The sequence below is a fragment of the Carcharhinus amblyrhynchos genome, chromosome 32 (assembly GCF_965287045.1).
Source record: "Carcharhinus amblyrhynchos chromosome 32, sCarAmb.v2.hapA, whole genome shotgun sequence".
In the NCBI taxonomy this organism is placed as follows: Eukaryota; Metazoa; Chordata; class Chondrichthyes; order Carcharhiniformes; family Carcharhinidae; genus Carcharhinus; species Carcharhinus amblyrhynchos.
In genome coordinates, this window is record NC_137355.1 from 8,362,666 (window position 1) to 8,377,526 (window position 14,861).

Below are 14,861 nucleotides of genomic sequence, written 5' to 3' on the forward strand. Positions count from 1 at the left end.
AGGGAGGTGCAGTGAGGGAGGTGCAGTGAGGGGGGTGCAGTGAGGGAGGTGCAGTGAGGGAGGTGCGGTACTGAGGGAGGTGCAGTGAGGGAGGTGCGGTACTTAGGGAGGTGCAGTGAGGGAGGTGCAGTGAGGGAGGTGCGGTACTTAGGGAGGTGCAGTGAGGGAGGTGCAGTGAGGGAGGTGCAGTGAGGGAGGTGCGGTACTGAGGGAGGTGCAGTGAGGGAGGTGCAGTGAGGGAGGTGCGGTACTTAGGGAGGTGCAGTGAGGGAGGTGCAGTGAGGGAGGTGCAGTGAGGGAGGTGCGGTACTGAGGGAGGTGCAGTGAGGGAGGTGCAGTGAGGGAGGTGCGGTACTGAGGGAGGTGCAGTGAGGGAGGTGCAGTGAGGGAGGTGCAGTGAGGGAGGTGCGGTACTGAGGGAGGTGCAGTGAGGGAGGTGCAGTGAGGGAGGTGCAGTGAGGGAGGTGCGGTACTTAGGGAGTTGCAGTGAGGGAGGTGCAGTGAGGGAGGTGCAGTGAGGGAGGTGCGGTACTTAGGGAGGTGCAGTGAGGGAGGTGCAGTGAGGGAGGTGCGGTACTTAGGGAGGTGCAGTGAGGGGGGTGCAGTGAGGGAGGTGCGGTACTTAGGGAGGTGCAGTGAGGGAGGTGCAGTGAGGGAGGTGCAGTGAGGGAGGTGCGGTACTTAGGGAGGTGCAGTGAGGGAGGTGCGGTACTTAGGGAGGTGCAGTGAGGGAGGTGCGGTACTTAGGGAGGTGCAGTGAGGGAGGTGAGTGAGGGAGGTGCAGTGAGGGAGGTGCGGTACTTAGGGAGGTGCAGTGAGGGAGGTGCAGTGAGGGAGGTGCAGTGAGGGAGGTGCAGTGAGGGAGGTGCAGTGAGGGAGGTGCGGTGAGGGAGGTGCAGTGAGGGAGGTGCGGTACTTAGGGAGGTGCAGTGAGGGAGGTGCAGTGAGGGAGGTGCGGTACTTAGGGAGGTGCAGTGAGGGAGGTGCAGTGAGGGAGGTACGGTACTTAGGGAGGTGCAGTGAGGGAGGTGCGGTACTTAGGGAGGTGCAGTGAGGGAGGTGAGTGAGGGAGGTGCAGTGAGGGAGGTGCGGTACTTAGGGAGGTGCAGTGAGGGAGGTGCAGTGAGGGAGGTGCAGTGAGGGAGGTGCGGTACTTAGGGAGGTGCAGTGAGGGAGGTGCGGTACTTAGGGAGGTGCAGTGAGGGAGGTGAGTGAGGGAGGTGCAGTGAGGGAGGTGCGGTACTTAGGGAGGTGCAGTGAGGGAGGTGCAGTGAGGGAGGTGCGGTACTTAGGGAGGTGCAGTGAGGGAGGTGCAGTGAGGGAGGTGCGGTACTTAGGGAGGTGCAGTGAGGGGGGTGCAGTGAGGGAGGTGCGGTACTTAGGGAGGTGCAGTGAGGGAGGTGCAGTGAGGGAGGTGCGGTACTTAGGGAGGTGCAGTGAGGGAGGTGCGGTACTTAGGGAGGTGCAGTGAGGGAGGTGCGGTACTTAGGGAGGTGCAGTGAGGGAGGTGAGTGAGGGAGGTGCAGTGAGGGAGGTGCGGTACTTAGGGAGGTGCAGTGAGGGAGGTGCAGTGAGGGAGGTGCAGTGAGGGAGGTGCAGTGAGGGAGGTGCAGTGAGGGAGGTGCGGTGAGGGAGGTGCAGTGAGGGAGGTGCGGTACTTAGGGAGGTGCAGTGAGGGAGGTGCAGTGAGGGAGGTGCGGTACTTAGGGAGGTGCAGTGAGGGAGGTGCAGTGAGGGAGGTACGGTACTTAGGGAGGTGCAGTGAGGGAGGTGCGGTACTTAGGGAGGTGCAGTGAGGGAGGTGAGTGAGGGAGGTGCAGTGAGGGAGGTGCGGTACTTAGGGAGGTGCAGTGAGGGAGGTGCAGTGAGGGAGGTGCAGTGAGGGAGGTGCGGTACTTAGGGAGGTGCAGTGAGGGAGGTGCAGTGAGGGGGGTGCAGTGAGGGAGGTGCGGTACTTAGGGAGGTGCAGTGAGGGAGGTACGGTACTTAGGGAGGTGCAGTGAGGGAGGTGCAGTGAGGGAGGTGCAGTGAGGGAGGTGCGGTACTTAGGGAGGTGCAGTGAGGGAGGTGCAGTGAGGGAGGTGCGGTGAGGGAGGTGCAGTGAGGGAGGTGCGGTACTTAGGGAGGTGCAGTGAGGGAGGTGCAGTGAGGGAGGTACGGTACTTAGGGAGGTGCAGTGAGGGAGGTGCGGTACTTAGGGAGGTGCAGTGAGGGAGGTGAGTGAGGGAGGTGCAGTGAGGGAGGTGCGGTACTTAGGGAGGTGCAGTGAGGGAGGTGCGGTACTTAGGGAGGTGCAGTGAGGGGGGTGCAGTGAGGGAGGTGCGGTACTTAGGGAGGTGCAGTGAGGGAGGTACGGTACTTAGGGAGGTGCAGTGAGGGGGGTGCGGTACTGAGGGAGGTGCAGTGAGGGAGGTACGGTACTTAGGGAGGTGCGTGCTCTCTCAGAGGTGCTGCCTTCCAGATGAAATTGGAAGCTGCCCTCTAAGGCAGATATAAAGTTATCTTGAAGAAGAGCAGAGAGTTCTCCCCCGTATCCTGCCCAATATTTAACCCTCAATCAGCCTCATAAAGATAGGTTATCTGGTCATTATCACACCACTGTTTGTGGGAGCTTGCTGTGCACACATAGAGACATGCTGTCGAAGCTTTTTGCCTTGCACTCATCAGGACAGCTGCAAGAATACCAAATTTCAATGGGCAATTTTTACTGCTGATTGGTTGGCTCATTGGTCTGCTCTGATTGGTCAAAATTTTGCCATGGTAAATGCACCAATGAGCTATTGCCCAAACACTATATAAACTCTATTCCTGACTTTACTTTTATTTATTTATCAGTGTCACAAGTTGATTTCCATTAACACTGCAATGAATTTACTGTGAAAATCCTCTAGTCACCACATCCCGGTGCCTGTTTGGGCACACTGAGGGAGAATTTAGCACGGCCAATGCACCCTAAATAAACAGCACGTCTTTCAGACTGTGGGAGGAAACTGGAGCACCCGGAGAAAACCCACGCAGACACGGCAAGAATGTGCAAACTCCACACAGACAGGGACCCAAGCCGGGAATCGAACCCGGGCTCCTGGCGCTGTGAGGCAGCAGTGTTAACCACCGTGCCAGCCTGGCAAGACTCTGAGGCCGAACCAGTTTGGTCACAGCCTTGGCATCATATCACAAAGAATTTCTGACTGCACAACAGCACCCGTTGTACTGATCAAACAGATTGTGCTCATTGTAAACATCATTTCAGCATCATTTGTAACGTTAACTCGTTTAATATTCCATCACAGACTCTGAACTGTCTATTTAACTCAGCGCTGAAACAAATAGATTCATAGCTTAAGAAGAGAACTTGTATTTATTTAGCATTTCTCTTTATTTAAGGACTTGTTAAAGTGTATCAGGCAATAAATGATTTCTGAAGTAGTCGCTGCAGTAACCTAGAGAAATGAGACAACTAGTTCAACATTCATACATACGCTGGGTCCATCCTGGGGGTTACAGCTGAGGGGAAACTGAACTGAACCCAGCCACATAAATACTGCGGCTACCAGAACAGGTCAGAGGCTGGGAATACTGCGGTGACAAACTCACCTCCTGACTCCCCAAAGCCTGTCCACCATCTACAAGGCACAGGTCAGGAGTGTGGTGGAATACTCCCCACTCGCCTGAATGGGGGCAGACCCAAAAAGCTCGATACCATCCAGGACAGCGCTTGATCAGTATCCTACTCAAATATTTGAAATCATACACCGCAGCAACTTACCAACGCTTCTTTAACCAGCAACTTAAGTTTATTTATTAATGTCACAAGTCGGCTTACATTAACACTGCAATGAAGTTACTGTGTAAATCCCCTAGTCACCACACTCTGGCGCCTGTTCAGGTACACTGAGGGAGAATTTAGCACCTAACCAGCTCATCTTTCGGACTTGGGGGGGCGGGGAGGGTGGAAACCCACGCAGACACGGGGAGAATGTGCAGACTCCACACAGACAGTGACCCAAAGCCGGGAATCGAACCCGGGTCCCTGTGAGGCAGCACTGCTAACCCACTGTGCCACCCTCCACCAGCTCCCGAGAAGGTTCTGGAACAGAGACCCCGAGCTCACCAGGGGGATCTCCCAGTCTGCTTCTCTGATTGGTTCCCTGGGTCATGTGGTCTGGCAGACGGATCCTTAAAGGGACAGTCACCACAGTAGGAAAATCAGAAATAAATATACCAATATTAAAAGAAATGCATTTAGCACAGCACAAACTCTTGAATTAAGTAAATAAGCTGAATAGGTGTCAAGAAAAAGTCTCTCACTGTCCTCTAAAGAACACAGCAAAGAGAAACAGGAGCAGGCCGTTCAGCCCCTCCAATCAACACCACCATTCAACTCGATCATGGCCAATAGAACCATAGAACATTACAGCTCAGAAACAGGCCTTTTGGCCCTTCTTGTCTGTGCTGAACCATTTTTTGCCTCGTCCCACTGACCTGCACTTGGACCATATCCCTCCACACCCCTCTCATCCATGAACCCATCCGAGTTTTCCTTAAATGTTAAAAGTGACCCCGCGTTTACCACTTTATCCAGCAGCTCATTCCACACTCCCACCACTCTCTGAGTGAAGAAGCTCCCCCTAATATTCCCTTTAAACTTTTCACCCTTAACCCATGCCCTCTGGTTTTTTTCTCCCCTCGCCTCAGTGGGAAAAGCCTGCTTGCATTCCCTCTATCTATACCCATCAAAATCTTATACACCTCTATCAAATCTCCCCTCATTCTCCAGGGAATAAAGTCCGAACCTATTCAATCTCTCTCTCTGTAACTCAGCTTCTCAAGTCCTGGCAACATCCTTCTCTGCGCTCTTTCAACCTTATTTACATCCTTCCTGTAACTAGGTGACCAAAACTGTGCACAATACTCTAAATTCAGCCTCACCAATGCTTTATATAACTCGATACTCGATAGATCGTGGCTAATCTTTTATCTACATCAGTGCCATTTACCCACGTGATCCCTGTATCCTTTAATATTTTTAATAGCTCAAAATCTATCCAGCTTGAATACCCTCCGAGGTCAAAAATATAAGAACAGGAATAAGATAGAGGAGCCAAGAGACGCAGGCGAACAAGGATGTGCAAGTTGGCCTAAATGGCCAGGCTAAATTGTCCCCTGGTGTCAGGGGATTAGTGGGGTGAATGTATGGGGTTACAGTGTGGGGCCTGGGTGGGATCGTGGCCAGTACAGACCAAATGGGCCGAATGGCCTCCTGCTCACTGTAGGGATTCTATGATTCAATGAAACCATTGTGGACCATGAAGGAAAAGGTTAGCCAAGCAGAGGGATTTATTTCCAGGGGATTAAACTCGAAAGCAGTGAAGTTAGGTTAAAACAGTTTAAAACTCTTGTGAGGCTGTGGGTAGGAGTAGCATATGCAGCTCTGATCGCAATGTTATAAAAAGGACAAAGGCTCACTGGGGAAAGGCTGGTACCAGAATGGAGAGATTGAGGTTATCAGGGAAGATTAAACAGGCTGGGTCATTTCTATTTAGCACGGGGAAGGAGGCGGCTTTGACAAACACCAGTGGGAGTGGTTCCAATTCGAAAAGCAGAGAGAATATTTGCTGCTGCTGCTGGGAGAATCATCGAATCCCTTCTGTGGAGAAGGAGGCCATTCAGCCCATTGAGTCTGTACTGACCTCAACCCCACCCAGGCCCCATTCCCCACATATTTACCCTGATAACCCCCACACACCAGGATCAATTTGGCACAGCCAATCAACCTAATCCACACATTTTTGCACCCGGAGGAAACCCATGCCGACATGGGGAGAACATGCAGACTCTGCACAGACAGTGACCCAAGCTGGGAATTGAACCCAGGTCCCTGGCGCTGTGAGGCAGCAGTGCTAACCACTGTGTCACTGTGCTACTCGTGTGTGTGAGAGAGAGAGAGAGTGTGTGTGTGTGTGTGTGTGTGTGTGTGTGTGTGTGAGAGAGAGAATGTGTGCATGTACATGTGTGTTTGTGTGTGAGAATGTGTGTGTGTGTGTGAGTGTGTGTGTATGTGAAAGTGTGTGTTTGTGTGTGTAACTGTGTGAGTGTGTGTTGGGGTGTGTGTATGTGAGCGTGTGTTTGTGTGAGTGTCTGCGAGGGTGTGTGTGTGTGTCTGTGTGTGTGTGTTGGGGTGAGTGTGTGCTGGCGTGCATGTGTGTTGGGGTGACTGTATATGTGAGCTTTGGGGTGAGCGTGTGTGAGTGTGTGTTGGGGGTGAGTGTGTGTGTGTGTGAGTGTGTCTTGGGGGGTCAGTGTGTGTTGAATAAGTGTGTGTGAGTGTGTGTTGAGTGAGTGTGTGTGTGTAGCTTGGGGGGTGAGTGTGTGTGTGTGTGTGTCTTGGGGGGGGGGGTGAGTGTGTGTTTGCATTAATTTACAGAGAGATCTGAATGGAATATTATTTGAATCTTTATAAATGCACAACGTCACTGGCTAAATTATTGGGAGGTGGATCGGAACATCACTTCCACAGCACGCTGGTGTGTGTGTGGTGTTCCTCACTGACACCCCCCCACCCCACCCCCACCCCAGCAAAGAGGAAACTCTTTCTAACTTCATCACCTTACAGATAGTGAATAAAAAGCCTCCTCTCTGAGACTCAGTGGGTCCGTCCACCCCACCCCCACCAAGTAGTGAAAGATTCCTTATTCTGTGCACTCTGATTGGAGCGTTGAAGGGACCCGGGGCTCTGGGGGGGGGTGAACACTGGATTGATTGTACAGCAGCGCTGGATCATGTATAATGGGGCCAATTCCCTCCGTTGTTACTCAGAGGTACGCCGAGAGAGAGAGAGAGGGATTTAGCTGCGAGTTCGTAACTGTTACTTGGCTACTGCTGTCCTTGTCGTAACTCGATTCGAGTTGCTTGGTTATTTTGCGCGGGCACTTCTTAAGGAGAGAGCTGCCTTGGTTAAGAAGTGTTTAGTTAACCCCTTCCTGTGCGTGCCAGATGCTGGGGTGAATGTGTGACTGTGTTTCTCGCTGTCTGTGCTGTAAGAGCCGCTGTGATATTGTTAGCCTGGTGAAGTCAGTTTGGAACGATCCGTCTGTGGGGCAGTGTTACAGGAAGGAATGAGTCGGTTTCCTGGTGAACTTTGCGGTGGGCGCAGGCACAGTAAACGCTCACAGAGTGACATTTCTGGCCTCACATGCACCGAACTCATGCAAAACAATGTCTCCTTTAAAAGGATTGCTGAAACGATTGATCCCTTACTGGGAAGTATCGGTGTGTTTACAACACATTCTCTGTGTCCATCAGCACAGGGGTAAGTTACCAGAACTTCTTGGTTGATTCAAAGAATCCCTGCAGTGCAGAAAGAGGTCATTCGGCCCATCGAGTCTGCACTGACCACCCAGACCCTATCCCCGTAACCCCACGCATTTAACCTCCCGAGTCCCTGCTGAAACTAAGGGGCAATTTATCATGGCCAAATCTACCTAACCAGCATCTCCTTCAGACATTGGGAGGAAACCCACGCAGACACGGGGAGAATGTGCAGACTGCACACAGACAGTGACCCAAGCCGGGAATCAAACCTGGGTCCCTGGCACTGTGAGGCAGCAATGTTAACCACTGTGCCACCTGTGATTTGTGATTGATATCAGTCTCTCTAACCAGTCGCAGGACTTACATTTTAATTGTCCGTTTGATTCACAGCAGAATATTACATCTGGTAATTAAGAGGGTAAGTGCAATGTGATAGTGCAGTGTGATTTTTGTTCTCATTTATTCATTTTATGGGATGTGGATGTGGCTGGCTGGGTCATCCATATTTATCTGACCCAGAAAGGGAACAATTTAAAACTGTATGTAGTGAATTGTTGCTCCCTAGTGTGGTAACTAGTGTTGGATTAAAAATGTGGTTGGCTTCGAATCCAACCACTGCCAGCAGGATTTTACCCTGCGGTGAACAGTCCCATGGTTATCCGGACCAGAAATAGAGATACGCTCGAGACACAAATCCCTTCCCAGTAAGGTTCACAGCCCAGGGAGTGATAATTAAAAGTAAATTGCTGTTTGTGACTTTTTTTTAAACAAATGGCAAGTTTAAAGTTTTCATATTTCCCTTTCCTAGCGAGAATAACAGGCGGCAGAGGGAGTGAGAGAGAGAATAACAGGCGTCAGAAGGAGCGATAGGGAGAGAATAACAGGCGTCAGAGGGAGCGAGAGAGAGAATAACAGGCGTCAGAGGGAGTGAGAGAGAGAATAACAGGCATCAGAAGGAGCGAGAGAGAGAATAACAGGCGTCAGAGGGAGCGAGAGAGAGAATAACAGGCGTCAGAGGGAGCGAGAGAGAGAATAACAGGCGTCAGAGGGAGTGAGAGAGAGAATAATAGGCATCAGAAGGAGCGATAGGGAGAGAATAACAGGCGGCAGAGGGAGTGTAGAGAGAATAACAGGCATCAGAGGTAGCGAGAGAGAGAATAACAGGCGGCAGAGGGAGTGGTAGAGAGAATAACGGGCGGCAGAGGGAGTGGTAGAGAGAATAACGGGCGGCAGAGGGAGCGAGAGAGAGAATAACAGGCGGCAGAGGGAGTGGTAGAGAGAATAACAGGCGGCAGAGGGAGTGGTAGAGAGAATAACGGGCGGCAGAGGGAGCGAGAGAGAGAATAACAGGAGTCAGAGGAAGTGAGAGAGAGAATAACAGGCATCAGAAGGAGCGATAGGGAGAGAATAACAGGCGGCAGAGGGAGTGTAGAGAGAATAACAGGCATCAGAGGGAGTGTAGAGAGAATAACAGGCATCAGAGGTAGCGAGAGAGAGAATAACAGGCGGCAGAGGGAGTGGTGGAGAGAATAACAGGCATCAGAGGGAGTGGTAGAGAGAATAACAGGCATCAGAGGGAGTGGTAGAGAGAATAACAGGCAACAGAGGGAGTGGTAGAGAGAATAACAGGCATCAGAGGGAGTGGTAGAGAGAATAACAGGCATCAGAGGGAGTGGTAGAGAGAATAACAGGCGTCAGAGGGAGCGAGAGAGAGAATAACAGGCATCAGAGGGAGTGGTAGAGAGAATAACAGGCAACAGAGGGAGTGGTAGAGAGAATAACAGGCATCAGAGGGAGTGGTAGAGAGAATAACAGGCGTCAGAGGGAGCGAGAGAGAGAATAACAGGCGGCAGAGGGAGTGGTAGAGAGAATAACAGGCGGCAGAGGGATTGTGAAGGATTTGTTGTATACGGTTGGAGCTGTTGAATATGGAGTCTAAGACCTGGGAGTTGGGTACTGCACAGTTCGGAAGTGTCCGCTGCAGTGGGGCTTTCCCTGGGGATATTTGGATATATTTCCAGGTTGTGCCAGGGTTAAAATGGGGGCTGGTCCATGTTGTAACATCAGTTAAATTTGAAGGGAGTGTTTGAGATTTCAGGCAGCTCCTGGCCTGCTGTTTGTTTTGATTCTGTGGATAATCTGCTGTCTGTTTAATGTGAGTGGATTCTCTGTGATGGGAGATCCTGGGTTAAACTGGAAGGGGTTAGACTCTTGTTTTCTGTGAGTGCCTCTCTGCTTTGTGACTCCTGCCACCACAAGTTGATTGCTTAGGTTACCTGAGCCTGTTGTGAGTTAGTGGGTAGGTCTCCCATTTCTATATCAGGTGGTTGTGGGTTCAATTCCTGCTCCAGGAACACAAAGTCCAGGCTAATGCAGCACTGAGCGAGCAACATTAAACTGCCCTAATCCCTTAACTAACTAACTAAAGTAGATTATCATCTTAACAGTTATCTCTCAAATGAACAGCACAGTGGTTAGCAACGGATTAAAGCAAATTACTGCAGATGCTGAAAATCTGAAACCAAAAGGGAAGATGCTGGAAAATCTCAGCAGGTCTGGCAGCATCTGTAAGGAGAGAAAAGAGCTGATGTTTCAACCTTTGTCAAAGCTTTTCTCTCCTTACAGATGCTGCCAGACCTGCTGAGATTTTACAGCATTTTCTCGCAGTGGTTAGTGCTGCTGCCTCACAACGCCAGGGACCCGGGTTCGATTCCCAGCTTGGGTCACTGTCTGTGCTGAGTCTGCACATTCTCCCCATGTCTGCGTGGGTTACCTCCCTCAGTCCGAAAGACGTGCTGGTTAGGGTGCATTGGCCCTGCTAAATTCTCCCTCAGTGTATCCGAACAGGCGCCGGAGTGTGGTGACTAGGGGAATTTCACAGGAACTTCATTGCAGCGTTAATGTAAGCCTTACTTGTGACTAATAAATAAACTTTAAACTCTGGTGCAATTTACACGGGTGATATTTTTTGTTATGTGACTTTATGGTGGATTGACTTTTGTTGCTTGCCCCTTTTAACAAAGTTTTATTGAGTATTGTCCCCCAGGATTAATTCTGGACCATGTGCATTATTTTTATTTTTGTCTAAGAGAGAGTTGACACATTGATTAAGAATGTGAATTAGACCGTATACAGTTAGAGAAGCACTGAGTGAAATTGGAGATTGCAGGAAGGACATTATGTACTTTATTTATAACCACTGACTGAATCAGTTCTATTTCAGTCTGTTGGGAACAGCAAACAGCTCAGTAGCCAGGAGACTGCTAATCTGACCAAGCACTACATGAACTGATTAGTTATCTTTCCAATAAGGAGTACTTCATTTATATTCCATCAATCTGTCTGTAATATTGCAGTGTGGGGCAGCACGGTGGAACAACGGTTAGCGCTGCTGCCTCACAGCGACAGGGACCCGGGTTCGATTCCCGGCTTGGATCACTGTCTGTGTGGAGTTTGCACATTCTCCCCATGTCCGTGTGGGTTTCCTCCCACACTCCAAAGATGTGCGGGTTAGGTTGATTGGTCATGCTAAATTGCCTCTTAGTGTCAGGGGGATCAGCAGGGTAAATATGTGGGGTTACGGGGATAGAGGCTGGCTGGGATTGTGGTTGGTACAGATTTGATGGGCTGAATGGCCTCCTTCTGTACTGTAGGGATTCTATGAAAAGGACAGATACAAAATGAGACACCATCCCTGCTGTCCACAATTCTATACATTGCATTCTGCTCCCTCTGTGTGGGGTGGTTTCGATTCCCAGCTTGGGTTACTGTCTGTGTGGAGTTTGCACATTCTCCCCGTGTCTGCCTGGGTTTCCTCCGGGTGCTCCGGTTTCCTCCCGCAGTCAGAAAGATGTGCTTGTTAGGTGCATTGGCCGTGCTAAATTCTCCCTCGGTGTACCCAAACAGGTGCCAGAGTACAGCTACTAGGGGATTTTCACAGTAACTTCATTGCAGTGTTAATATAAGCCTATTGGTGACACTGATAAATAAACTGTGGGACCCACATCCCTGTAAATTTTGATCAGAGAATCATAATTGAAAGTTACTGAAAAGTACTGCTATGTTTGAACTTGTATTGTTTTGCAGTGTTTTTTTCCCTATGTAAATCAAATGTTCTTTCTTCTATGCGCTATCTTACCTCTAAATAAATGTGACTATTCGTTTTAACCTGAACAAAATACTTTGTGAGTATTTGCCACTCTACTTATCTTTACCTCCTTCAGCCTTACAAGTTTCTGAGATCTTTGCATTCCTTTACCTCTTGTTCATCTCCTGGATTTTTTGCACAGCTTTTAGCCGTCATCCTTTCAGCTACCCAGTCTTAAAGCCTGGAATCTTCTCCCTAAATCGCTCCATCTCTCTCTCTCTCCTTTCCTTTAAGGTTCTCCTCAAAATCCATCTCTTTGATTAACCTTTCGTCCTATTATCTCCCTGTGTGACTCAGTATTAAATTTGGTGGGTAACTCTCATGTGAAGCATCTCGGGGTAGTTTATTTTATTCACTTTTTAACGGGATGTGAGTGTCAGTGGCTGGACCAACATTTTTTTGCCTTTCCCTAACTGCCTTCCGTTTCAGAGGACAGAGAGTCAACCACATTGCTGTGGCTCTGGAGTTACATGTAGGCCAGACTGGGTAAGGATGGCAGATTTCCTTCTCTAAAGGACATGAGTGAACCAGATGGGTTTTTAGCCCATCAGGCTATATGATATAGGAGCAGAGTTAGGCCATTCGGCCCATTGAGTCAGTTCCGCCATTCAATCATGGCCGATAAGTTCCTCAACTCCACTCATTGAATCCCTACATTGCAGAAGGAGGCCACTCGATTCTGTACCGACCACAATCCCACCCAAGCCCTATTCCCATAACCCCACACATCAACCCTGCTAATCCTGCTGACACTAGGGTCAACTTATCGTGGTCAATCAACCTAACCCGCACATCTTTGAACTGTGGGAGGAAACCCACGCAGACACGAGGAGAATGTGCAAACTCAACACAGACAGTGACCTGAGGCTGGAATTGAACCTGGGTCCCTGACACTGTGAGGCAGCAGTGCTAACCACTGCCATCTTTTCCCCATAACCTTTGATCCCCTTACCAATCAAGGACTATGTATCTCTGACTTCCACTCAAAGACCTGATCTCCACACCCGCCTGTGAATAGATTCGCCACCCTCTGGCTGAAGAAACTCCCCCTCATCTCGGTTCTAAAGAGTGCCCTCGGATCCTAGTCTCAGTTGACAATGGTTTTATGGTCATCGTTAGATTTATAATTCCAGATTTTTATTGAATTCAGATTACACCGTCTGTTGTGGTGGGATTCGAACCCAGATCCCCAGGGCTGGGTCTCTGGATTGCTAATCCAGTAATAATCCCACTGTGCCACAGCCACTGCACATTGAAATCCAATATATTAGTGCAAGCTTTTGATTTTGAAAGTGGATGGAATGTCATTTAGATATTTCCGTTGTTACAGATTAAAGTCCCCATCTGAAATGGGACCTCCGCAGAACGATCGCAGTCCCTCGCCCAACCTGGACGTGTTCGAGACCTCGATGGAAGAGGACAGCTTTGAGTCCCGTTTACGCTACAGGTAACTTCCACTGCACTGATCAGTTTCAGTTCTTATTCTGGGACCCAGCTGTTAGAACCAGAGAAAACTTTATATTGGATGTAATGTGACCAATGGGAGGAAGATACAAGGATCAGCTGACCATGGAACCAATTACAGAGGGGTGTAACAGTCAGCTGACCAGCTGATTCACTATAAATAAGGAAATATGTAGAATTGTAGGAAGCTTGGAGTGGCCCAGGATAGGGCTGCAAGTTTGGAGTAAAGATGTTTCTTTATTAAACCCTTCCTTTGATCTATAAGTTGGAGTAAGTTTTGTTGTATTTTCATTAGCTGCATTTTGAAGATTTCCTTCTGAGGGAAACACCAGAGGGTTAGATTGTGTTGGGCAAGTTGTTTAAACTTGGCTTGATAGAAAATTGAGTGGTGATATGATGACGGAGCATTTGTACATTTAGATCTTATAGGAACAAATCAGATGATGAAGGGAAAAGACAAGATAGGAGCAGGGAGGTTGTTTCCATTGGTGGGTGAAACCAGAACTCGGGGGCATGGCATCAAAATAAGGAGAAGCAGATTTAAGACAGAATTGAGGAGGAATTTCTTCACACAAAGGGTTATGAATCTGTGGAATTCCCTGCCCAGCGAAGCAGTTGAGACTACCTCATTGAATGTTTTTAAGGCAAGGATAGATCTTTGAATAGTAAAGGAATTAAAGGGTTATGGTGAGCGGGCAGGGTCCACGAAAAGATCAGCCATGATCTTATTGAATGGCGGAGCAGGCTTGAGGGGCCAGATGGCCAACTCCTACTCCTGCTCCCAGTTCTTATGAGCTATAAGGAGAGACTAGATGGGGTTGGATTGTTTTCTGTCGAGCAGAGAAGGCTGAGGGGGGGGACATGATTGAGGTGTATCAGATTATGAGGGGTATGGACAGGGTGAGTAGGGAGCAGCTGTTCCTCTTGGTTCAGGGATCAATCGCAAGGAGGCATAGTTTTAGAGTGAGGGGCAGGAGGTTCAGAGGCTATTTGAGAAAAAACCTTTTCACTCAGAGGGTCGTGGGCAGACCCCGGACATTCTGTCTTCCACCTTCTTCCATCGGGGAAAAAGATACAAAAGGCTGAGGTCACGTACCAACCGACTCAAGAACAGCTTCTTCCCTGCTGTCACCAGACTCTTGAATGGACCGACCTCACATTAAGTTGATCTTTCTCTACAGCCTCGCTATAACTGTAACATATTCTGCATTCTTTCCTTTCCTTCCCTATGAACGGTATGCTTTGTATAGCGGGCGAGAAACAATACTTTTCACGCTAATCTGTGTGACAATAATAAATCAAACTCAGAGCTCAAATAACCTACCCATGCTTCTAAATCATTGAATCCCTCCAGTGCAGAAGGAGGCCACTCAGCCCATCGAGTTAGCTCTGGTAACAATTCCACCCAGGCCCTATCCCTGTCACCCCACAAATTTACCCCGTTAATCCCTCTAACCTACACACCCTGGGAAACTAAGAGGCAATTTAGCATGGCCAATCAACCTAACCTGCACATCTTTAAAGTGTGGGAGGAAACCGGAGCACCCGGAGGAAACCCACACAAACACGGGGATGTGGGTGTCACTGGCTGGGCATTCGAGAGTCAACCACATCGCTGTGTCTCTGGAGTCACATGTAGGCCAGATCAGGTAAGGACATTAGTGAACCGGATGGGTTTTCCCGACAATCGACCATGGTTTCATGGCCATCTTTGAACTTCCAATTCCAGATTTTTATTAAATTCAAATTTCACCATCTGCCGTGGTGGGATTCGATCCTGGGTCCCCAGAGTATTTCCATGGATCTCTGGATTACTAGCCCAGTGACAGTACCAGCATTGCTTCCACCCCCGGCTCGGGTCACTGTCTGTGTGGAGTTTGCACGTTCTCCCCGTGTCTGCGTGGGTTTCCTCCGGGTGCTCCGGTTTCCTCCATAAGAC

General features: G+C 49.5%; 1 protein-coding gene across 3 annotated transcripts in view; it reads left to right on the forward strand.

Moving 5' to 3' along the window:
- The window catches only part of LOC145360736 (GRAM domain-containing protein 2A-like), a 63,280-nt gene that overhangs the window by 24,014 nt on the left and 24,405 nt on the right, over positions 1-14,861 (forward strand). Inside the window, exons 1-2 of one of the 3 annotated variants that reach the window (XM_080216116.1) lie at positions 6,740-6,818; positions 12,789-12,905. In XM_080216116.1, the coding sequence (XP_080072242.1) occupies positions 6,787-6,818; positions 12,789-12,905 (149 nt within the window). In that variant the 5' untranslated portion in view covers positions 6,740-6,786. The other 2 variants (XM_080216115.1, XM_080216118.1) reach the window with 2 other exon arrangements.